General features: G+C 43.6%; 1 protein-coding gene across 1 annotated transcript in view; it reads left to right on the top strand.

Moving 5' to 3' along the window:
* The first annotated feature begins 343 nt into the window (after positions 1–343).
* Positions 344–24,546, top strand: part of XAF1 (XIAP associated factor 1) — a 211,413-nt gene continuing 187,210 nt past the window's right edge. The window contains exon 1 of the mRNA XM_085639973.1: positions 344–457. Within this exon, the coding sequence (XP_085496099.1) occupies positions 426–457 (32 nt within the window). The 5' untranslated portion in view covers positions 344–425. The remainder of the gene's footprint in view (positions 458–24,546) is intronic.

The following is a 24,546-nucleotide window of genomic DNA, read 5'->3' as shown; positions in this document are numbered from 1 at the left end:
TTTTTATAGCTGCAGAAATGAGAGGCCAATAGCTGTGGCGTTAAAGTGGTAAGAAATGATGGCTGATTGCAACAGCTAGCATATTAAAGCAAGACTTGGTTTTGCCAGTGATCGTTTATTATCCTTTTTGTCTATTTTGCAAGTCGGTTCTGGCCTGTGCACTTTGAAAACGTCACCTAAACCAACTTTAGAATGTTGTGAAGTAGTCCTTCGGGACATTAGGACCTTGTTGTGTTGCACATGGAAACGACCGGAACCGACAATCACCTACATACAGCTCATGGGGGTTTCCTTCTCACGCTCTTGGCATGGGCTGGGAGGAGCCATCTGAACTTGCACGGGTGTTTCGGTTTCATTTCTCATCCCGAGTAAAGGAAAGAGAAACGGGCGAGAGAAGGCGGAACAGACCTTAAACGGGGCTGAATATGGAAGAAGAAACACAGTTTTGCGGTAACTGGTAAGACTATTTGTTGCATACGTTTGTGTTTTTAATTAGATCTCAAGAAAGTGTGGCAGCAATGCAATTAGCAAACATAAGACAACTCGGGGAATCTATGCTTCTTAGAAAGTGTCGTGGGGGGGCTCTTAGAAGGTTTAATTGTATTGTTTGTTAGTTTATTTATATAGCGCAGCTTATCACCCGTGGGGTATCCAGGCGCTGTCCATGGGTACGGGAGATCGAGTGATTTGCTTAGTATGGCAGGCTGTTGCGCCGACGCCGAGACTCGAGTTCGGATCTGCAGCTCCCAGTCGGCAGCACTGGCCGCTGAGCCACATCCTCTCCCCAAGTGTGACCCTGGGCGTAGCTTCCTTTCGTGCGACAGGTGCAGTGGCACCTGGGCCCAGCGTCCTCAGGGGCCCAATGAACCCTGATTAGTCCTGTATTTTATCATTCAGACAACAGCCAGGGGGCATTTTCTTCCGTGCCCTAGGGCCCGTGACCCACTGGCTTCGCTACTGTTTGGCACTTTGTCCATTTATTGCCACTGGCGGTATTTATTGCCACTAGTGCGACTGACTTAGGAGTCTGCTGACAGCTGCCTAGTACTCGAACGGCGCATTTCTACATTTCCTGTAGGAATGAGAGACAGGGGACTTTGACACATCTGCAGGTTGCATTCCTGATAAAGCTAGTCATGCTGTTGCTGAACTTAATTCCCGGAGCCGGGTTTCTCAGTGAGTGCATGAAATGGAAAAATAGAAGTGCAGGTTGTCTGTCCCAGGGTAAGTACTTGGTTCTGAGACGTGCCGGTACTCTCCAGTTTGGAGTACTGTACCTCTGGTGAGAAGTGCCGGTACTCTCCAGTTCAGAGTACTGTACCTCTGGTGGGTACTCTCCAGTTTGGAGTACTGTACCTCTGGTGAGAAGTGCCGGTACTCTCCAGTTTGGAGTACTGTACCTCTGGTGAGAAGTGCCGGTACTCTCCAGTTTGGAGTACTGTACCTCTGGTGAGAAGTGCCGGTACTCTCCAGTTTGGAGTACTGTACCTCTGGTGAGAAGTGCCTTTACTCTCCAGTTTGGGGTACTGCACCTCTGGTGAGAAGTGCAGGTACTCTCCAGTTTGGAGTACTGTACCTCTGGTGAGAAGTGCAGGTACTCTCCAGTTTAGAGTACTGTACCTCTGGTGGGTACTCTCCAGTTTGGAGTACTGTACCTCTGGTGAGAAGTGCCGGTACTCTCCAGTTTAGAGTACTGTACCTCTGGTGAGAAGTGCCGGTACTCTCCAGTTTAGAGTACTGTACCTCTGGTGAGAAGTGCAGGTACTCTCCCTCTCATAAAGAAGTACAGGGGATCAGTACCTGCCTTTTTAAAGCACTGTTTCAGGATACGTATGAGTGGCATTCTACCATCAAATGTGACACCTCGAATTACACTTTCTTGAGAGTAAAACCAAGCAAGGAAGGCCATGTGAAGAGGTAAAGTATTGCAGATTTGTGAACACTCACAAACTGTTCCGGCATGAATTCCTTGGCAACACTCGAGGCTGGTGATGAAGGTGCTGGTAGGCTCTTTTTTTGAAGTTGGGAGCAGCGGCGGCTCCTCCTCAATGGCGGAAGAGCGTTGCCCCACTGCCTGGCTCAGAGCCAGCAATTGAAAAGTAAGACTATGTTCTAGCATCGTTTTATTTTTCATTTCCCGGCTATTTGCCAGCTTGTGCAGGGTGGGGTATGGGAGGAGGAATGCTATGGGCACTCCCTAAGTGCGCATATGTGTTTGGCTGAGACCAAACACACATACGCACTTAGGTTTCTTCAGCCCGGCTGCATTGAACAGCCGAGCTGGAGAAACACCCACAGACTCCCTGTCCTCAGGCCAATCCCTTGCTGTTCTCATAGCATGAGAGCAGCACAGGGATTGGATGGAGTCTGTCATAGGGGTTGTTGGGACCAGGAAAGGACAGGAGGTGCGACGTGAGGCGGCCAGCGGCTTCAGGTAAGTTATTTTTTCAATATATATTATTACTAACACCCCCCTCCTGCGTGCTCCCACCACCCTTTGTTTGTGGCAGCCGCCACTGGTTGGAAGTGCCATCAAAGCATGTACAAATGATACTGTTGGCCATCAGGGTTGGAATTGTGGGACTTATTTACAAGCCCCTTGCAATGCCTGTGCATCACATTTTATGTGTTGAAAAGTGAAGCACCAGCGGCGCAAGAGGTTTGTAATTAAGCCCCTGTGTGTGCTCAGTTTCCACTTCTTGGCTCATAACTCATACCAGTGAAATTGATTTTTTTTGGGAGAATTTGATGAAGCCTGCCTTGCTTTGTTACTGTTTAGTATGCGTGCCCTTAGAGGTCAGTGTAAATCGGTACCACTTTAGTAGCAGTTGCAGCATACAATACTCCCATCAGACATGAATTGGTGAAGCCGAAGAATGGAGATTGCGTGTTGCCTACATGAAGCTTCACAAAGACCCTCCCCTTCAGTCAAAAATGGGTAAGCCAATTTTATGTTGTGACCTGTGAAAAGAAGCATCAAGATCAAGCCAATTTAGCAAAAATGTCAAGTTTTGAAGAGTATTTCAATGTTACACTTCTCTCATTGCAACTTTGAGAGTTCTCTAGTAATTTTAAAGCATCATATTAGTAAACAGCAAATGTCAATTGGTGTGCTTGGAACGATTGTATTTACAGGTAGAGGGATAAGCCCATGTGAATGACCTTGACCATGAGTATGTGACAGAATCATTTGTTTGCCTGCTTTCCAGTGATTCCTGCTAGATCCACGTGGTTTGGGGATCTGGTAATTTATACTTAACTTAAATCACAAGCAACAAGTTCACCTCCCGGCCTAGCTCATTGCCTGGGGGAACAGGACAGCACTTTTTTAGTTTTCGCCTGCAAAGCAATCTCTTGTAAAAAAAAAAAAAAAAGAAATCTTAAAAGGGGCTTAGAACCCATTCAATACTTACCTGAACTTACCATTGGTTCATTCCAATGTCGCTCTAATTTACACGATTCTTATTAGTCAGCACATCATCACTTCCTGTTCTGCTTGCCTGTCCATGCAATGTGATGGATCTTGGCCCAAGTACAGCCTCCGTTTACTGGCCACTTGCTAGTGGTCAGTATGCTCCCACTGCCTACACATCTTGAAGGTACTTTTTTTAAAATTTGCTATTGAGCACTCTGTACGAGTGCATCTCTTCTCCCTGGCACTCTTCCCACATCATTCCTGCTATAAACACTTGTTTACTCTAACCTCTTCTTAACCCCGCACCCTCAGCAGCACTAGCGGTTGTCTTCCCACCCTCCTCCCATGTTGATTGCGTACCTTCCCTCCTACAGTGTCCTCTTCTAACCATATTCATTTTCTCAGCAACCCGACTCCCTCCTCCCACCTTCCATTTCTCACCACCCTGAACCCCTCCTCCTCCTGCCACCTGTTTTTGCCCAGGAGTTTGTGATCACAGTGATCGGAGACCAGGCTTCATGTATTTTTACTTTCAAGTTATTGCTGTGTTTGTATATTGCTCCCACCGTCTATTTCTCACCACCCCTCTCACCTTCTGTTTTTACCCGGTTCACGGGAGTTTGTGATCGCAGTGATCAGAGAACGGGCTTAATGCCTTTTTAGTTTGAAGCCGTTTCTGTGTTTGTATTTTGCTCCCACTGTCCGTTTCTTACCACCTGACCCCATCCTCCTGCGATCGCAGTGATCAGGGAACGGTCTTAATGCATTTTTATTTTGAAATTATCGCCGTGTTTGTATTTTCCTTTGAGCTAACTGTTATTTCAGTGAGGAGGTTTCCGCGCGTGTCACAGTATCGTTACCTAATACCGTGTTTGATTTCACCTTCTTGCATTCATAAACATAACAATGCATTCCTTATGCGCATTCTGTTTGCAAAGAGGCCCTAACCTTTCGGATGATGAAATAAGATGGCCGCACAACATTAACAAACCCAATAAAGTTTGCATAGGCGAAACTTATTAGCTTTGCGTCCGCCTCCCCCCCCTACTGCTCCGAAGCCACCAAAATCATCTGCGGCGTACCCCAGGGCTCATCCCAATGCTGTTCAACATCTACATGGCACCGCTCGCCCACGTCACCCGACTGCACAACCTTAACATCATCTCTTACTCCGACGACAGCCAGCTGATCCTCTCCCTCACCAGAGAACCCCACACCGCCAAAACCAACCTCCACGAGGGAATAAAGGCCGTCGTCGACTGGATGAGAAACAGCCGACTGAAGCTGAACTCGGACAAGACGGAGGTCCTCATCCTCGGATCCATCCCCTCGGCCTGGGACGACTCCTGGTGGCCGACTGCACTAGGAACAGCTCCAGCGCCCACCGACAACGCACACAACCTGGGGGTCATCCTCGACTCCACCCTCTCCATGACGAAACAGGTCAACGCCATCTTCTCCTCCTGCTTCAACACCCTCCGCATGCTCCGCAGGATCTACAAGTGGATCCCCACGGAAACGAGAAAGATGGTTACCCAGGCCCTCATCAGCAGCAGACTGGACTACGGAAACGCCCTGTACGCAGGAGCCTCGGCAAAACTCCTGAAACTGCTCCAACGCATCCAGAACACCTCCGCATGCCTGATCCTCAACATCCCTCACCACAGCCACATCACACCCCACCGGAGAGCCCTGCACTGGCTTCCCGTCAACAAGAGGATAACCTTCAAGCTCCTCACCCACGCACACAAAGCACTCCACAACACCGGACCAGCGTACCTCAACAGCCGACTCAGCTTCTACACCCCCACCCGCCTGCTCTGCTCCGCCGACCACGCCCTCGCCACTGTCCCCCGCATCCGAAGAGTGACCACCGGCGGCAGATCATTCTCCCACCTCGCTGCCAAGACATGGAACATCCTTCCCATCCACCTACAGCAGACCCAAGACCTACAGACCTTCAGAAGACTCCTCAAGACCTGGCTCTTCGAACAGTAGCAGCATTCCCCCACCCCGTAGCGCCTTGAGGCCCTCACGGGTAAGTAGTGCTCTTTACAAATGCTTGATTGATTTGCCAAGGTGTTTTTTGGGACCTCTTTGCGTTGCTAAATGCTTAATAATGTGTCCCTAAAGCATTTTGTGATCCGGATACCAGCACTAAAATGTGTTAGTCTAAACTCTGAAGCATGATTCTTGGCAGTGCTGCTCACCCCATCCTCATGATTTATCTACTATATTAAATTTAATGAAATAAGGAACTTCTGGTCAGACCCTCTGTTTGGGCAAGATGCAATATTGAAGAGTACCTCTTTGGTTTCTTGCTGTTCAACAGGCATGACTGCTCTGTTTTGCTCTGCTAAAAATTAGAAAAATTCTAATAAGATCTGGTTTAAGTAAAAATGATAAAGAATGCAGTTTCTATGCACCCAACAGTACATATATCAAGTGCAAAGCAGCAACATCCTGTCCTGTGTATTTTTATTCGATGCATTTCTTGAAAAGGATTTATCCCTGTATACCAGGGTTGATTCTGTTAAATGGTACTCTAAGAAGGTTTCAAGAAACACAAAAAGGGGGCAGAAGGAGATTTTAAGACCTGCGGGTATTCACTCCCGAATCGTAAACACTACACACAACAAAATACCCGGGTCTAAGAAAAACAATTATTTGAAACCTAGAAGTAACCTGAAGTATTCCCCTAATAGGACGAAATCCCTCACCCACCAGAGGTGGCATGCTTTATCATAGAGATACTCCTCACACTGTAACTAAAGTCACTGTGTGGGCTACAACTCTTGCTCTAATTGGGAGGAGCTCTTCGGATGTTTTACCTTGTTGTAATGGTTATAATGTCCTCTATGGAGTCAATCGTGTGGTAAGGCTAACAGAATGTGAAAACATGCTCTGTTGCAAACAAAAAATGTAAGTGGCATGATTAAAACTAACTCCAAAACAGACATTATGCTTTCTTGTTGTCTGTCTGGGTCAAGATTAAAAAATAAGTGAATACGCAGGGAAGCCTCTATTTGCCCCACCCGATGTACTATCTTGTGATCAACATGTTTTTGCCGTCACTAGAACCCTCAACTGAGGTGTCGGGGCATCAGGACCTCAAACAATTTTCTTCTGCTTTCAGTAAAAAATGCCAAATAATGCATAAAAAGAAAAACAAAACCATAAAGAAAGTGGGCACCAATATTGGTACCAATAACTCTCCCAGACAGACAACAATAAATCATAAAATCTGTTTTGGAGTTAGTTTTAATCACACCCCTACATTTTATTGTCTGTACCACAGCACTTTTCACACTCTGTTAGCCTCTGCCCACGATTGACTTCACATGGTACATTATAACATACTAAAACATCCGAAGAGCTCCTCTCGATTATAGCGGGAGTTGAAGCCTTCTCTGCGACTTGCCGTTACGGTGTGAGGGGGATCCCTATGATGAAGCATGCCACCTCTGGTGGGTGAGGGATCTCGTTCTAATAATGGAATACTTCACTGACGTTCTTGGTTTCAAATAATTGCTTCTCTTAGTCCCGGGTATTTTGTTGTGTGTAGTCTTAGTAGGTATCCCTGATTTAGGAGAATAACATGTGCTAGTTTTCAATGTGAAAAGTGAAGGAACACAAACAAATATGACCCATGTGTCTCTTCATGTCCTCTGACACTCCTCCCAATCCACATAGAAATCTTGTCAATAGCCTTTATTTAGTTCCTTCACCTCTTCTCTCAGAGAGCCTTAGAGCACAGAATCAGCTTCTGCTAACTAATTCCTCGTGCAGATATGCATACTGGTCAGCCAACCACTGCAGCTTGTTAGCTAAACAATGCACCACACCACAGAGCCTTACTTCTCCCAGAAAAGTGCAATTCTGGACTATGTTGTATTTGCACACATCTAGCACAGGAGTGCTAGGAGAACAAGCATTGGCCCTGACAGGCTAGTGCATTATTTTTTTAAATAATTTTTCTATTGCAAGCAGGATCCAAAAAAATTTAAGGAAAATAAAGAAAATATGCCACCACTTAAACATGGCCACTGAATGCTTGCAATAAAAAAATAAATGTAAAAAATATTAACTGAAGTGGCTGTTTTAGTAGTGATGTTTTTAGGTAACAAGTCTTTTAGCTGGGAAAAGCCTTTTATTATTTTTTGTGAAGAAGACACGACTGAATCACCATCTGACCAAGTACTCAAATCGGAGGCAGCTGCAATGTCACTTAAAGCATTTATATCAACAAATATGAAAAGCATTGGCAAAGCCCGATAGGTCTCGCTTGTGAGAGCTTTTGGCTTTTACCAATGTTTTTTAACAATGCTGTACGCATTGCCAAAAGGAAAAGGCATGATGATGCGGCCGCCACTTATTTTTGTAGGCACGTGCATGCATTCAACATGCATGCATATGCCTACAAAAGGACAAAGGGTTTTTAGGTCTCGCCAGACCCAGCGCATGCGCTGGTCTGGCAAGACTTTTTGAGAGGGCTCCAAAAAGTGCTACCAGGCCAGCCTAGAGCTACAGTGCACGTGCGCGGCGGCGCGCGCCACACTTTACCGCGATTGCCTTCACTTTCGCGGCCGCACGGCCGCTTTGATGTTTGATCGCGATCACTCACTTTCGCGGCGGCACGGCCGCTTTGATGTTTGATCGCGATCACTTTCGCGGCCGCGTTGGCTTGTTTTTTTGTGTGTTTTAAATGCAGCCTCCTTACATTTCGATCCTTATAATGTAAATACATTAGAAAAGTTGGCAACCTAGTCCTCTTAAAAGCAGCAGCGCCACCTGGCTCTTGCTGCTGCTACGTGTCTCTCCAGTATTACCGTGTGTGCGCACCTTCTCTTCACTAAACCGGTTTCCCTGTTTGCTTAATGCTCTTTTCTCCTCCCCAGATTGTTTCCCAGGTGCTAGCCACACACCTCACAACTCGAGCACTACGTACGTTTACATAAGGCCTCAGCCAACCCCCGCGCCTCTTTAATTTGACAGCCTTGATTCAACCTGGGTTTATGTTACTTTCCTCAGTTTTGTTTCTCTTCCGACACACTAAGCCCCTGTTGCAAACGGGCCTGGGGTTTCGCTCAGGGCTGGTTTGCCTGCGGTGCTACCACGCCTGCGCAACCCGAGCCCCGCACCTTCCTGACTCACCTTCCTGACTCACCTTCCTGACTCACCTGTCTGACTCGCTGGTTCAGGGCGGTTTTGTTATTGCGAGCAGGCACTCCGTTGTTCCCCGATGACGCATCTGTGCGCTAGGTATTTCAAACCAAGTTTGCCTGCTCACTGAGTACGCCAAGCCTTGGATGGGGACACTGCCACCGCCCTTAAGGTATCCAGTCCAACTTTCTAGAGTCTTAAGAACATCAAAAAGTTACCACGGCCATCCGGCGCTGTATTTTGGATTTTAAATCGGCACATTACTCAGTGGCTCTATAAGAAACCTGGAACCGTTTGTTGAAAGGTAGCCAAGAGTCCTTTGGGTCTAGTGATTTCGCATGACCAATAACAAACCATAATAACTCTTTCTCATTTTAAGAGAACTGACCATTGGCCATTACACTATTTTGTATTCCGCTCTTTAGGTGTGGGAAAATAAATGAAGGTACTCCCTAAATTCACGCTTGAACTAGGGGCTGAGCCATTCATTTAATGGAATTCTGATTTTCCAATTGTACAGATGTGTTAAGATGCAGTGATATTTCTGCCAGGCGTACAGCATTCCTTTTGTCCTTGCATTTAAATATTGAGTAACACTTGGTCTGCAGTGACAACCAGATGTTATGCTTCAGATTGAAAAATCCTAATATTATCCTTGTGGTGCCATAGACTACTTTTCTGATAATCAGGTAACATACTTCAATCAGTAGCCAGCAAGAGGAAAACACAGCGGGTATTTGACCAGCCCGCATGTTTAATAAATATTACTTGCTTTAGGCACTCTGTCTACCAGCCATGTAAGTAGGTTACCTCACCCTACCTATTGCATTTTGCTACTAGATAGTGTTATCGAGATAACTATATAGGGAACTATATTGACTGTCAAAATATCTGGCAGTTTATTCCTATTTGCATAAACCTAACAGCCCATGCGTCCTAATGTCTCTGCACTATATGTCAGTTGCTGCTATAAAGTAAAAGACTCTGCTAATGTATTAGTAAATATTTGTGATGTGTTGTAGTTATGAAAGTGCAGTCTAAGTGGAGTCATGTGTGTCAGTTTTCTTCAGATAAACTATTCTTTTTGCCTTTTTTGACACAACTGTAATAAAAAACATGCAAGCACAACAATATTTTAAAGATAAATTTAAAGAATACATTTAGAAAAAAGAAAACCGCCTGGAGCCTAAACACTACTAGCATATGCTTGAAACTGAATATAGCAATGGGTGTCTGTTTCGTGAGGGATAGCACACAGTCTGTGGTTGTCTTAAAATTCCATCATGGTTGCCACATTTAGAACCAACATTTTTGACATCTTGGAATGGTAAAAGGATATATTATGGACAACAGCGTTGCAGAATGGTCTCTTGGTTTGGATGAACAGGTAACTTGTGATCCTGTGCACTGCAGATGACATAAGCAGCAAGCGACCTGTCCGTACTCCTTTGAGGTTGTAGTATCCTCTTAAGAAAAATGATGATAAAAAAGAGAAGCAAATAAATGAGAGGAATTATAAAAGGAGACCATTGAAAATTAAAGGAGCAACTAGCACCGACACCGAAGAGTACCCATTTTTCTGTGGATATGTATATGTGATGAGAAAATACTGTCACACCCAGGGCAGGAGAGACAGTCACTGATGTGAACTGAACCATTATCCCATGCAGTACACGGTCATGGATGGAAGAAGAGTGTAGATGACATTCAGACAGACCATTGGCAGAAGAGAGCTCACCCAAAGACCCTCTATGTATTTGTATGGCTATATTTATTATATAATGATTTGTTTATTACAAGTTTTGTGCCAGACAGCTGAGCTTGTCAGGGCCTCCGAAGAGATGCTAGCAAGAACTATTACAGTGCAAATCTTATAGCCGTAGGATTTTATGAGGCAGTAACCAAAGCCAAAATCCTCCATACAAATGTAGTCTGTAACATTTCATGTTACAAAATATCGGTGGTCTGATTTTAATACAGAGAAATAGCAATCCACTCCTAAATGCCTGTTGATGTTTTAATATATTCTTCTCACAATCAATATGTCAGTCCTACTGCCTTTATCATAAACAGCGCCACTGGAATTAGGCAGCAGCACAGGCCCAAATATGGGGCAGGGTTGGCTAAATTATGCCGTATAATGCAGCACATTTTGCGACAGTATTACTTCATTATTTTCTCATTAGGTCAGACCGGGCAGCACATGTGCTGCTCTGCGGCATGCTGTATTGGAGTATGGAATAGAAGCCCCGCCCACTCTCCGCCCATATTTGTCATTGGCTTGTGTCATTCCCCTTCGAAAATGCTGACTTCTGATTTGTTAATAGGTTTCTTAGTCCCTCCTTAGTACCACCTTGTCTTAATTTGTAACCTCCCAGGAGGACTGGCCCTTTTACTTCGGTTGTTACACGGTACGTCTTTTTTAGTCTGTAAGCACTATTTTCTTTAATGAGTTTCTCCTACTGCAGGCAAGACATTCTTCCCTGCAATATTCAGCTCGCCATGCGTGATTTCACTTTACGAGCAGCCCGAGACAATGACGGTCGCTTCTTTGAATAGGTCTCGCAGTTACAAGTTTGACCTATTGGCATTGTAAATTTCTGTCTTTTATTTATGTGTTAATTAGCAAAACAGAAAAATAAGGCATTGTCCTATACAGTGCCAATTGCTTAAACTCTCACAAACCCGAGGTGCTATTGCATTGCAAATGCTTGTTTTTAACACTGTCTGGGCATTCGTTGCACTTCATTACTAGCAGATTAACAATCAAGTATAGCTATAAGCAACAGAAAAGTAGCCAGTCAGCCTTTGCAAAGGGCTTTCCACTGTGTGGCAATACGTGTCACAGCGTTTAGTAACTTTTGAACTGGAAACATTGTTTTTTGTTGAAATATGCAGACTGTGTAGCAGATGATGGATTATGTTAAATCCGTAAGTAAGTGTAAATGCCACCACAACTGCACAATCGCAGTTCCAGCAACCCGGATCATAACTTTTCACTATAAACAGACCATACCTGTCCTAACAGTGCAAATCTTCTATACTAAGTTGGTCCAGGGGGGTAACCAGTACCATAACCCCTGCATATTGCCATAATATGTGAGTTTCCATGTAACAAAATACCTGTCTGTAGGATTTAGTGCAGAGTAATACAGTTGATACAGCCAAATACTATCTTTCATAAGAGAACCTAATAAAGATTATCGTAGTACATATCGTATCACTATACGCAAATTAAGCAGCAGCCAATGGATTTGTGGTTGCACCTCCTGGTGTAGTCACAATTTTTTTGTTTTGTTAAATATTACAAAGTTGCCCGCCTCTAAGGTCCGCTGCTTATAGACCATACAAAACAATAATACACACATGAATAGAGAGGCAACAATAGTTGAACAGAGTAAACAAAGAATGGTTCTTGGGCCTTCAATCTTGAAGTCAAATCTTGCTTTATTGTTTCAATTCATGCAAGTGCAGCCAAGGCATTTTGCTTTCAACAAGGCTTCAACAGGGCTGCAAAGTTAACCCAATTACGGGTCTCAATTTTGACTTTTTTTCTTCTTTTATTCTACTTGGACATGCAAAATTTATATAAATTTATTTAGTGATAGTGAAACATTTCATAGTGATAGTGAAACATTTCAATCGAATATTATTATATACAGATATTAAGAACACATTTCAAAACTCCTTTTCAACATGTCAAGAAAGGAGATCGTGAACCTATAAAGAAAATACCCAAATACCAAAGCAAACAAGCATTGGCATAGCCAAGAGGTCTCGCCTTTGGGACCTTATAAGTGTTTAGTCATGCAACAGTTGATGTAGTTGCACCAAGGATATTGTGCTGCATAACTAAATACTTATAAGGTCCCAAAAGCGAGACCTATTGATTATGGCAATGCTTGTTTCTTTTTACTCACAAAACTGGGATGGAGTGAAAAAAAAAACCAAAAAAGTGAAAGCGCTTTCTAAAAACTTTACGTAAAAGGGCTTTTTAAAAATAAACTAATAATAAAAGGGATGAGTGGATTGCGTGTTGGGGTAGTGGGGCGAAGTAACACGACAGGCGCGGGGACAAGTAACATGAGGAAGAAAACAGAGAAAGAAACACACAAGCGAAAAAGAGCAACATGGAACACCGGGGAGAGAAGCACACAGGTGTAGGAGCGCAACAAGAATACTGATGGGGAGAGAGGAGGACATGGGCTAGAGAGGGCAACTTCAAGGGGCAGCAAAGCTCACAAGTGAGACAGCTGGAAAACACGTGATTTCTTTGAGTGCCGGAAAAACAAGCATTGAACATGCAATAGGCCTCGCCTTTGATTAAGTTAAAGCCATTTGCTTTGCTAATGGTATTGTAAAGTAAAGCAAATGGCTTTAACTTAATGAAAGGCGAGACCTATCGCATTTTTAATGCTTGTTTTCCCTTGGGGAGAGCTTCCGGAACACCCCTTGATAGAGATATTCAAATATCTGAAGAATATAAATAAAGATTTAAACACATGCATTGTTCAGATGAATGATGTTAGTCAATTAATCTTTATTCAAGTATAAAAATATCCACAAAAGAACATGACATTTAACAAAATCAAACATTTCATCATCAAGACAAATTATACATAGATAAAACATTCAAAATATTTCATATCATCAGAAATTGGCCAAAGCAACAGCATTAAAACATAAAAAACGTGGGTCGCCTTGTTGACAAATACCTCTAAAGTAGCAGCAAGATATGATATTATAAAGTGCGGGATTTTAGCCAATTTAAAACAGGGTGCTACAACATGGACCAAGTCTTTGTAAACATCATGACACGCCCTAAAAACAATATGCCAGTCCATACAGAAAATGGCCAAAGCAACAGCATTAAAGCATGAAAAACGTGGGTTGCTTTGTTGACAAATACCCCTAAAGTAGCAGCAAAATATGAAATTATAAAGTGCAGGACTATAGCCAATTTAAAACAGAGTGCTACAACATGGACCAAATCTTTGTAAACATCATGACACGCCCTATTAAAAAAAATGTGCCAGTCCATACATAATTTGGTTGAGTCCTTGGCTAGGTCAATGTTAAGGAAAAAAGAAACCTAGAAACTACATAAAAACAACTACATTTATGAGGCCCGACCATCCCTACCCTCTAAGTCAAAGGTGTCTACACCTCATTTCTGGTCTTCCTTAATTTTGCGGCTAATCTTAAAAAATTCACGGTACAGAACAACGTGAGGGGGTCAGAAGAAAGTTTCAAAAACAAGAGTGCCACGCTAACCTGGGTAAATTTATTCTTTCTTAAAATGGTTTTTAAAAATAATACCCTCGGGTACACGTAAAAGGGGCAAAAAAAGACAAAATGTAGGGTATCCTGCGGAGATCCCAGATCGCAGCCGCAAGGACCCTTTGTTTCAACATCTCTTGTGTACCCTGCGGGAACAGATAATATATGATGCAAAAGATCCAATCTGAATCTAGTCATTAAAAATCTATCATTTTTGTTATAGATGTACGCCAGGTAGGGTTCTAAGCCTGATGATGACTTCGTTAATATGTGGCCTCTCACTGAAACTTTCAATAATTCACTGTCTTCCCTTGCACAAGCTAAGCGCCGAAGGCATTCGGACTTTATGACCCCCTTAACTCGGGGCGTCAGTGTCATGGGCTCATCAAAATAGTTTGCGAATCCCAACCATTTCAGGGTGTCCTTTACATATTTCATCCAGGGTATCCGATAACCTTTGTCTCGATTAATACAGTCCTCGAGTATTTGTCTACTTAGGCTAGCCTCGGGGTTGGTCCAGATTTTGATCCAACACATGATTGGTTTAAGACTTAACCTATCGCTAAAATAAGAATGCCTAACTCCTCGTGGACGATATGAGCAGGCGTGCTTTGAGGCACTTGCAGAATCCTTCTGAGGAACTTGTTTTCCTCCATTTGTATCAAAGAGGTGTTTCTGAAGCCCCATACCTCACTCCCATACAGGGTTTTAGCACAGCATATCGAATTATACAAATGCAGAATTTCGTTTGGTGACCAACAACCTAATCTCGTAGCGCGATTCATTATTGAACCCATCGTACTCGTTTGTTGACTACATTTGTCTGAGATTAGTGTTTTAAAACTGAGGTGTTTATCGAATATTATCCCTAAATAATTAAAAGCCTCAACCTTTTCTAATTTGTGAGCCCCAATTTTAAAAATAAAGTTCTTTGTCGGTCTTTTCCCTGTTTCCATTATATATGATTTGGTAAGATTGGGAGATAAATCTAGATCCGCCATGAACCTGCCAAAACCATCAATGAGAGACTGAAGTCCCCTTCCTGTACGGGACAAAAGGACCGCATCGTCCGCATATAAGAGAACAGGTATACTTCTCTTACCTACTCGTGGGCAGTCTACACCCAGCTCTATAAGAGCTTTGTCTAAACCATTTATATATAGCGTAAATAAAAAAGGCGCCAAAATGCAACCTTGTCTTACACCCCTGGTACACGAAAAATGTTCAGTAAGATTCCCCTCGTTGCTATATCTGACCTGTGCGGTTGTGTTCAGGTGTAACATTTTTAGGATATATATCAGTCCTGAATCAACACCAAGGAGCCCTAAAATTTCCCACAGCTTCTCGCGGTTTACCCGGTCAAAAGCCGCAGTCAGGTCCATAAAGGCCAGGAAGACCGTCCCCTCGCCTGCCAAGGTGTACTTGGCCACCAGGTGGTAGAGATTAAGGCACTGGTCCGTTGTGGAATGGCCATTTCTAAAACCATACTCAGAGGCAGTAATAATCTCATTTTCCTCAGCCCAAGCCATCAGACGGTTTAGAATGACCTTACCTAGTACTTTCACTGTCACATCTATTAACGAAATCGGGCGATAACATTGGGGGTCGCTCCTGTTACCCTTTTTAAACAAAGGTACAATACTAGCCTTTGACCATGACCTGGGTATTCCTATTTCCGCTGCAGTATTAAAAACTCTGGTGAGTATAGGAGCCCATAGATCAACCTGAGATTTAAATAGATCTGGTGGAATCCCATCTGGACCTGGCGCCTTGTTTCGTGTCAGGGCGTGTATTCCTTCCTTAATCTCACCCACCGCAAAACGCATCCATGTACTAGGTAAAATACCAACATCTGGTATTTGTCGATCAACAGGGCTGCCATGGTTATACAGGTTCTTGAAATGTAATACCCAAGCTTCAGGCAAGATGTGACAGGCCACCTTCACGTTATTCGGTGCCTGAAAACAGGGATCATTAATCACCTTCCAAAATCTAGTCATATCCCTACGCTCGGCTGCCTCCCTCAAGTCTCCCATGCCTCACGTTGAAGGGTAGATTTCCTCTGTTTTGTGGCAGATTTTTATTGGGCCCTGCATTCCGCAATCCTACTCCTGTCCTTGGGGACCATTTTAAGTGCCAACTTCAGGTCCTTTTGAGCCCTAGAGCAAGCTTTGTCAAACCATTTTGGGGATAGGTTGGACATGGGCATTGTTTTGCCCCTCAATAGCCTATCAATGTCCATTGCCGTGCTCTCAAAGGCACTAATCAATTCTCTACCCTCCACTGCCTGATCTAGGCACTTCCATATCCCACTTTCCGAGATTCTAATAAGCTTTCTATAAAACGCTTCCCCGTCTACATCACTCCATCTTATTCGCCTGCCCTGGTCTACTGCTTACAATACGCCCCTAGTCATCATATTCCCTGGCTGGATAAGTTGATCAGCATCCCTCAAGGACAATACTAAAGGGTTGTGATCACTAAAAACACTAATCTTTATACTAAAATCTATAACCCTACATTTAAGTGCGTATGAAACAAAAATAAAGTCAATAATTGTGTCCTTACCCCTACCCTTAAAAGAAGGATTAATTATGTTAGACTACCCGACCTGGATTAAATCCATCGTGGAGGTTAGGTCATAAATGCCCAGGATCTTACTTAGTTCACCACCTTCTCTGGTGTGCTCTAAGTGCCAGTCCTTTGTAGATGGGCAGGAATCCCATTTTCCCCCGCCCCATCTCAAATATGGACATTGATGGCAATTAAAGTCGCCCAATAAAATCAACTGGGGGCGTCTGTCTTCTAATTCTTGTATACCTGCCAATTTTTCATTAAGCTCGTACAACCTCTGCATCGATTGGCCCGCATTGTAGAAATTTATCAGGATGAATTTTAGGCCCTTCTTGTAATACCTAATGCCTTGAATGTTGTCCGAACTCCAGCCCAAGTCCTCCCAGGACCCTTGTATAGACAGCGACACATAGGTTATTAGACCGCCCTTGGCTCGACCCATTGTTGTTTTTCGAGCAGGGACAAAGAACATTTTGTATCCCTCTAAGTGTGAAACACTACTATCAGTTTCCCACGTTTCCTGAAGGCAGATAATGTGGAATTGTCTACTAAAATCTAGCCATTCCTTATTTTTTAATTTGGCTGAAATCCCTGCAACATTCCACGAGACCACTCTGAGCTTTTTAGATGCTGGGTCTTCCACTCTACTATCTAAATTAACCTGCCTTAATGGTGAATTCACTACTGGCCTACTTACGACTAATACCTTACCATTCTCCCCTATTTCTCGCAGAACAACCTTGTGGTGCATAATGGTTGTAATTGGATCTCCTATCGAGCCATCAGCATTGATCAACGATGAGCTCTCTGGTGTTATGACATTCGTCATACTCACACCTGGGCCCAGTCAGTCCAGTTCGTCCATTACTGCTACATCAGACAGCGGGGTGAATCTATTTGATACTGATCCAGGTCTATTCGCCCAACCGTTGGTAATTTCCCCTCTCCTGTGAACGATGTCAGCAGGAGGGATCATGGGAGCTAGCTGTGCAGAACTTTCCGTTCTGCTGCGAGCTGCATTTGTGTAGCAAAAGATTCACTAATCCTTCACAGCGGAGTGGGGCTGTGAGCAGTGACGTACCCCCCACCCCCATGCTATGAATGGGGCAGTAATGGCGCACTAAAGTCAATGACGAGACAGTGACCTGCCTGCGACAGCAGACGTTCCTCTCAGCATCTGAATTTGCAGTGTGTCGGCACTGAGATCCCTGTTCCTTAAAGAAACAGAGCAGATAATGCCCCTTATAGTAAGCAGCCACAACAAAGAATTACACATTATGAATGGGAGATGGGAGGCAGCATAAATCAGTCGGTAGGACCGCTGTCAGCTCCTTCCAAGTCGGTACAGGCAGAGAGAGAGCGAGCTCCGCAGTTACCCCCTGCCTTCACAGTGTGAATCCATGCCATGCTTTGTGGCAGGAGGTGTGGTTGCAAAACATTGTGCACAACCATGTGCATTGCCAGGACTAATTGCAGTATTGTTTTTGTTTGCACTTTAATTTAATATGGCGCAAACTCGTCCCGGAGGTATTGGAGCGCTTTAGATTAGCACCAGTTACTTTACACAAGGACACGTTCATTTTTGGTATGCACGCGGAGATTAAACGATTTGCCCAAAATCACAGCATGTTAAGAGCAACGCTGAGATTCGAACCTGGTTCCCCAACTGCAAGGTCGGCAGCTCTGACCATTGCGCCACATGCTTGGCTTGTTTTTTTCTGCCCTTTACTATGTACCACAAATGCTCGCAGGTTCTCTTACAAAATGGACTGCAGCTGTGCGTACTTTTTTTCATCTAGCTTGGACAGTAAAAGCCGCTATGGATTGCTTTGTATAAACACCTTGAGATTTCTGTTGCCATGCTGCATTCTGCGAAGAGAAGCTGCCCTTTTCGAGTAAAGTAAACAAGTCTGTAAGCGCTCGCCAGGCAGCCGCGGTTGACGTTGACTTTTCGCTTTTTCTGTCATCTCACTTGGACGGCCTGCTTTCCTTCTGCTCTGTATGGGGCCATGTGTTTGGCCCCATAAAGATAAGAAACCTTTTACTTCAGAAAGAAAGCAGGCAGGGCCGTCCAAGTTGGACGGCAGAAAAAGCCGAGTGAAAAGTCACCAACAGCTCTTTCCCAATGGCTGGCCGCCGTTTAGCATAAACGGTGACACTGGCCAATGGGAAAGAGGGGCGGGGCTTAAAGCCCTTTACTGAAAAATCCCCAAAACATTAAATCTCGCCAGCGAGACTGCGCATGTGCGCAGCCTACGCTAGCGAGACCTAAAAAGAGAAAAGAAGTTCTCTAAAAGAGAACAGAGGAAGCGTAACAGCCAGCCAATCAAAGGGATGGTAGAGAGGCTAGTCTCCATTGGCGAGACAAATTCAAGATGGACAGGCTGAAACAAGGAAAGCCTTCAAATAAAAAGCCAGCAAATAAAAGTATCTGTAAAGCCAACCAAAAGTAAGCTGTGGGTGGGCTGCAAGCTCCTGTATGTTCTTCATAAGTCCACAGTATGTCTTTCGCAACCAGACAGCTCATGGTATCTGGTAGGCTCAATGGAAAAAGCAGAAGAAAAAAAAATCACCATCTAATAGGGCATCTGAATTGCGGGGTAAAAAATAGCCATTTTCTAATGTAAACATAAAAAATAAATAGAATAAAAAGCACATGTTCGACCTACTCTCCAACTGCAAGGAAAGGAACTATTTTTAGGTGGATGTGAACAGTGCATTCAGGCTTTGTGCTGTTACTGAAAGTGAAGTGAGCCAATGGGTAAAATAAGATGACCCATTGCCCTATGATGTTTGCTGTGTTATGCTGAAGTAAAAAGTCGATAACAATTTACCAGACAATTTGGATTAAGGATGCTGACCAAGGAACTTTTTTGTATATGTATACTGTGTACGATTGTTATGAAAAACAGGTGAGACAGAAAGACCAGGCCTAAAAAGAAGAAGTTGATGCCTGTTGACAGGACCGGATATCCTGTAATAAGGTGTTACAAGGGAGTTATGTTAAAATAATTGATATTCAAATTTCTTTGTAATACTGCTTTGCATCCACAACATGTTAGCCCGTTTTATGTTTCAATGGATGTAGTACTAGTGGATATCCACAACTTCCAGCCAAGCTTAAAACTGCTCCCATGTTAGTACTGTGCTTGCGTCAACTTCACTGGTATGCTCCTACTCCCCCCAGCCCTACACTGAGCTACTGGGGATTGCCTGTGCCCTTTGGTGAGAGGTGTCAGGAGCCCCTGCTTGTCTGTGGCTAGAGCTTACAAGGAATTACTTCTTGTTCTGCTGCTGATGAAGCTTCTGGCTAGTCAATGGGAATATTCTGCTGCTTGACTGTAGCCTCTTCTGGACTGTACAGTCCTCAAAATGCCACACCTCTTGCTTTTTTCAGCTCTTGTTTACAGTGGATCTTAACAGCCAGGTTTACAATTGGGACTCCAGAAAACAGTCTTTCAGACAATAGTACTCCAGCAATGAACTCTGTGTTTATGCAGAGCTATTAGAAAATGCATTTGTGTTCATTTACATCTAAGTGATAGAGGGCAGCTACAAATAGACTATACTCAAATAACTGGAAATCTTAGCAGTCCAAACATGTTTTTGATTCTCAACTGAAAGACAAGATAAACCTTTATTGATTCTTATGGCCAATGTAAACCAATAAACTGGAGTTTCACAATCGTTTCTGCCATCCCAAAGGACTTAGTTACTCTAGACATTTGTTCACCAGTCTCAGTCATTGGGACAAGGGATACGGACATAATATAGCCTACTTTACCATAATATGTCTGTTTCTTGGTCTAATTTTCTGGACACCCTTTGTTCAAGTCGGATAGCCCTGCAGGCTCACCACTGGTGGTGAAGAGCCTTCCAAAAATTGTCCACAGCAAATATAAAACCCTCACTGAAAGCCCCCCCACTCAAAGTTCACTGGATCCCCCAAAAATGTCTAGAATATATTTTCTGGTTAACCTTGGAGAAGCCAGAAGTGGTCACAGAAGTCCCTAGTCTTTGTAAGGGCCCAGGACCAACAGGCCTTTTATCAATGGTAATGGTGTGATAGCCAGTTAAAGGGACACTCAGATTGCCACTTCATCTGAGTCTGCCCAGTTAGTCTAATGCAATGCTTACTCTGTACTCCATTCATACATTAACTCACTGCTATGTAGCCCACAACCATTTGTCCCTATGAACACCCTCTTCTTTTGTCCCTCAGACCCCCACCCAAAGCTGCACAGTACTTGAGGTTACCCATTAGGATGATCCCTAAATGCAGCAGCCCAGATGCCCGTTGTGTTTCTTTTGCCTTCAAGTAACAATTGCCTTCTCTTATCCCTTCCCGAGTTGTTATCTGCCAAAAGTCCACTCCCACAGGTATTTAACCCTGCTACAATTGTTCTTTTAAGTATCCTCATATCTGGTTTGCCTCTATCCCACAAGACCACTCTCAACCTCCCCTGCAATCCAGTGCCTCCTCTCTTTGTACCCCATGTGCCTCCTGCCACCAACCAATGCCGAGCCACTTCCCCCTTGGTTACCACAGTGCCCATCCCATGACCTATGACTGCACTGTGTTCTTAATGCCCTGTCCCAGTAAGACATAAAAGTGCCCCAGCCTAAACTGTGCCCTCATAGTGCCCCCAGGAGATGTGCCCCCTTCACTGCCTAGAAGTACAGCTAAACATTGTCACCCCCCATTTCCTATTGCTTTCTCCAAGCCCCACCCAATATTTACTTCACTTGTGCCCTGAATGTGCCCTGTTAATACCCCCCAGTAGTCCTTCTCAATATCCAAAGGCATTCTCTCACTCTACCACCTTCTTTGTTGTTTGCCTTTATGTCTGTTGTCTTCACTTTTGTACATCTTTACTTTCCCATGCCTTTATTCACCACCTTTCCTTTAACCTACTGTTGGTTCTCCCATGCATCCAAAATGCTGCAATTTCTTTTACTCCACCCACTTTTTTTATTCTGCCTGTACTTCAATTCCTACTCGTTTCCCTAAATCTGACCAATATGTTAAACATTTCTTTAACTATATATCTTACATTTGAGTTAATCAGATTTCATCAATTTTAACCTCAACCCCTACCCTAAATTAATTGCCATTTTCTTATTTAATTACAAAATGAAGTTGCTTTATCCTAACGCTACATCTAATTCCCCACTCTAAAAGAAATTAAACCAAGATACTTTTTTTAGTACATATATAATACTAATATCAACTCTAAACCTATCTGTAATCTGTCATTACTTTAAAATAATTAATAACCTTATTGTAATCCTAATGGTAGTTTAAACCATGTAACTCATTCCATTTAAATAATTTCACTTCAATTACATTAATTCTATTGCTTTTAATTAATGCTTACGGTAACAATACATTTAATTAAATTAATAACAATGCACTTTTTTCTAACTGTAATGCTACACCTAACCTATTAAACAAGTGTAAATGTAACTATAAACTTTATTGATTTATTGTAAAGTGAATATAATGAAATTAATGATATGACAATATATTTCAAATATGCATCAATATATTAGGGATAAAGTACCCGCTGCAGTACATTATAAGGATATTGCAAGTCACTGAGGGGTTCCATAACCATATAGAGGAACAAGGCTCAAGTTTATGGAACTCCGAGGTGGCTTGCAATTTCCTTATCATGTACGCCAGGAGGTACTTTATCCCATATAATACATGGTCACACCATTACCTTTCCCACAAACCACTTAAAACCTTGGTGGGTAGCTCCTTCATGTGAAAGAGCGAGCATGTTTGCAAACATGAAGAATAAAAATAAAACCTCTAGTGGAAAATTAAACACATCAAAACCTGTTAGATATTTGTTGCAAACCGATATTAAAAACAGTTCAATACAAGTCCGTATTTTTTAGTTGTTTTTTTAAGGCTGCCTAGCTCAGAATGTGTAGAAACATGCAGAAATATTCTAGCTTGTCTTTATCTAAAGAGTGCAAAAAATATTAATATTCTATCTGCTTGTCATGGTAAGCTATTAAAATAGAGCAGAAGAAAGAAAAGCAACGTTCCAGTTGTTGCTTTAAACAGCTACTAAACTTATGCTCCGTGACCTGACCTGCCTTTCACTTCGCTGCTGGCAGAAAGGCATAGTAATAACTTATAATAGTCAAATTTTGACGTCTTTTCTTTATAATCGGCAACTTGGTGCGCCACAAGTCACCGATTATAAAGAAATTAGAGACTGCATTTTATACAGGGATTACAGAATCCCATGAATTATAAATCAACTAATTGTAGATAGTTTATTGTTGATTTATTTTAACCCCTTCCCCGCTCATGACGGAACCGTTCCGTCATGAGCCATGGTTGCCGTGTGCTCATGACGGAACGGTTCCGTCATGCCACGACCGTTGGCGGCCGCTCCGCCCACGCGGCGCTGTTTCCCCGCCTGTGCGGGGGGACAACGCAACTGGGCGGAGTCATGACGGAACCGTTCCGTCATGAGCACAGCTCAACCGTGGCTCATGACGGAGCGGCTCCGTCATGAGCACAGCGCCACCGCGCTGCCCCCCCGCACCCCCCAGCGCCGCGGCGGAATTCCCGCCGCGGCGAAGGGGTTAACACTAATACACATTTGTATTTACTTTAAAAGTTGTTTTCCTGAAACTTTGTGCAAAGCAGTGGTGTAACACTGTAAATGCGCTGTTATAGTAATTGTAGGAAAGTAAAGTCGGATGAAATGAAGGGCGAGAAGTAACGCTCAGATACCGTCTTCCAACTACCGGGATTGTACTAATTCCTTAGTCAACACTAGCCACATGTGCCCCAAGGTGACTCGAGCTCCATTAGTATTTTGGAAGTACCCAAGTTCTCAACTGCTGTCTCTAGGTGCCCCAGTTTTTAGGTCTCGCTGAGACAGCGAAAGCTGTCTCTTTGAGACATTTTGTAAGTGGGCTTTCAAAAGTGCTACCCACATGGTTCTGCTGGCCTAGGGCTTAAGTGCACGATGGTGTGCACGTGCACAGCTGCTCCTTGCATTCCCCCCTCCCTTCTCACCCAGCCCTTTCATGCTCTGCTTGATTGCTTTCACTTTAGCCGCTTTGACCCTTGCATTCCCCCCTCCCTTCTCACCCAGCCCTTTGATGCTCTGCTCGATTACTTTCACTTTCGCCGCTTTGATGTTTGATCGCAAACGCGATCACTTCCGCTTGGCATAGCCTGTACTTGTTCTCTTTGTCCTCACATATGCTCTTCACTCTATGTTTTTCTCTCTGGTCTCACATGTGCTATTCCCTCTGTATTTTCACTCTGCCCTCACATGTGCTTTTCCCTCTCCATTTTTCTCTCTTTCCTCACACATGCTATTCCCTCTGTATTTGTCTCTCTTCCCTCACATGTACTCTTCCCTCTGCATTTTTTCTCTATGCTCTCACATGTGCTCTTCGCTCTGTATTTTTTTCGCTGCCCTCGCATGTGGTCTTCTCTCTATATTTTTCTCTCTGCTCTCACATGCTCTCTTCCCTCTAGGTTTTTATCTCCGGTCTAACATGCGCCCTACCCTCTGTATTTTTCGCTTTGCTCTCACATGAGCTCTTCCCTCTCTATTTTTCTCTCCTCCCTCACATGGACTCTTCCCTCTGTATTTTTCTCTCTGCCCTCACGTTCTTTTCCCTCTCTATTTTTCTCTCTGCCCTCACATACTCTTCCCTGTATGTTTTCCTCTTTGCCCTCAAGTGCACTCTTCCATCTGATCACATGCATACACAACTATGCACACAAACGCACACATGCATTTACACACACATATGAACATATACAAACACACACAGACATGCATAAACATATGCATATACATGCACACCAACACACCAACCCCACATACACATATAAACAAGCACGCACACCAACATACTCAAACACATATACATACACACAAACATGCATACACAGACATAGGTATACACACAAACATATGTGTACACATCCATGAAGACAAATGAACACAATGACACACCCGTACTTGCACACCAACACACACATGCATACACACACAGATATATACATATAGACACACACACGCATTTCCCGTACTGTCTCAGGGGAAGAGTCGGTGTCAGCTGTC

The sequence above is a fragment of the Triturus cristatus genome, chromosome 12 (genome assembly GCF_964204655.1).
Source record: "Triturus cristatus chromosome 12, aTriCri1.1, whole genome shotgun sequence".
Lineage (NCBI taxonomy): Eukaryota > Metazoa > Chordata > Amphibia > Caudata > Salamandridae > Triturus > Triturus cristatus.
The sequence above is the reverse complement of the archived record's forward strand: the minus strand, read 5'-3'. Positions and strand labels throughout refer to the sequence as shown.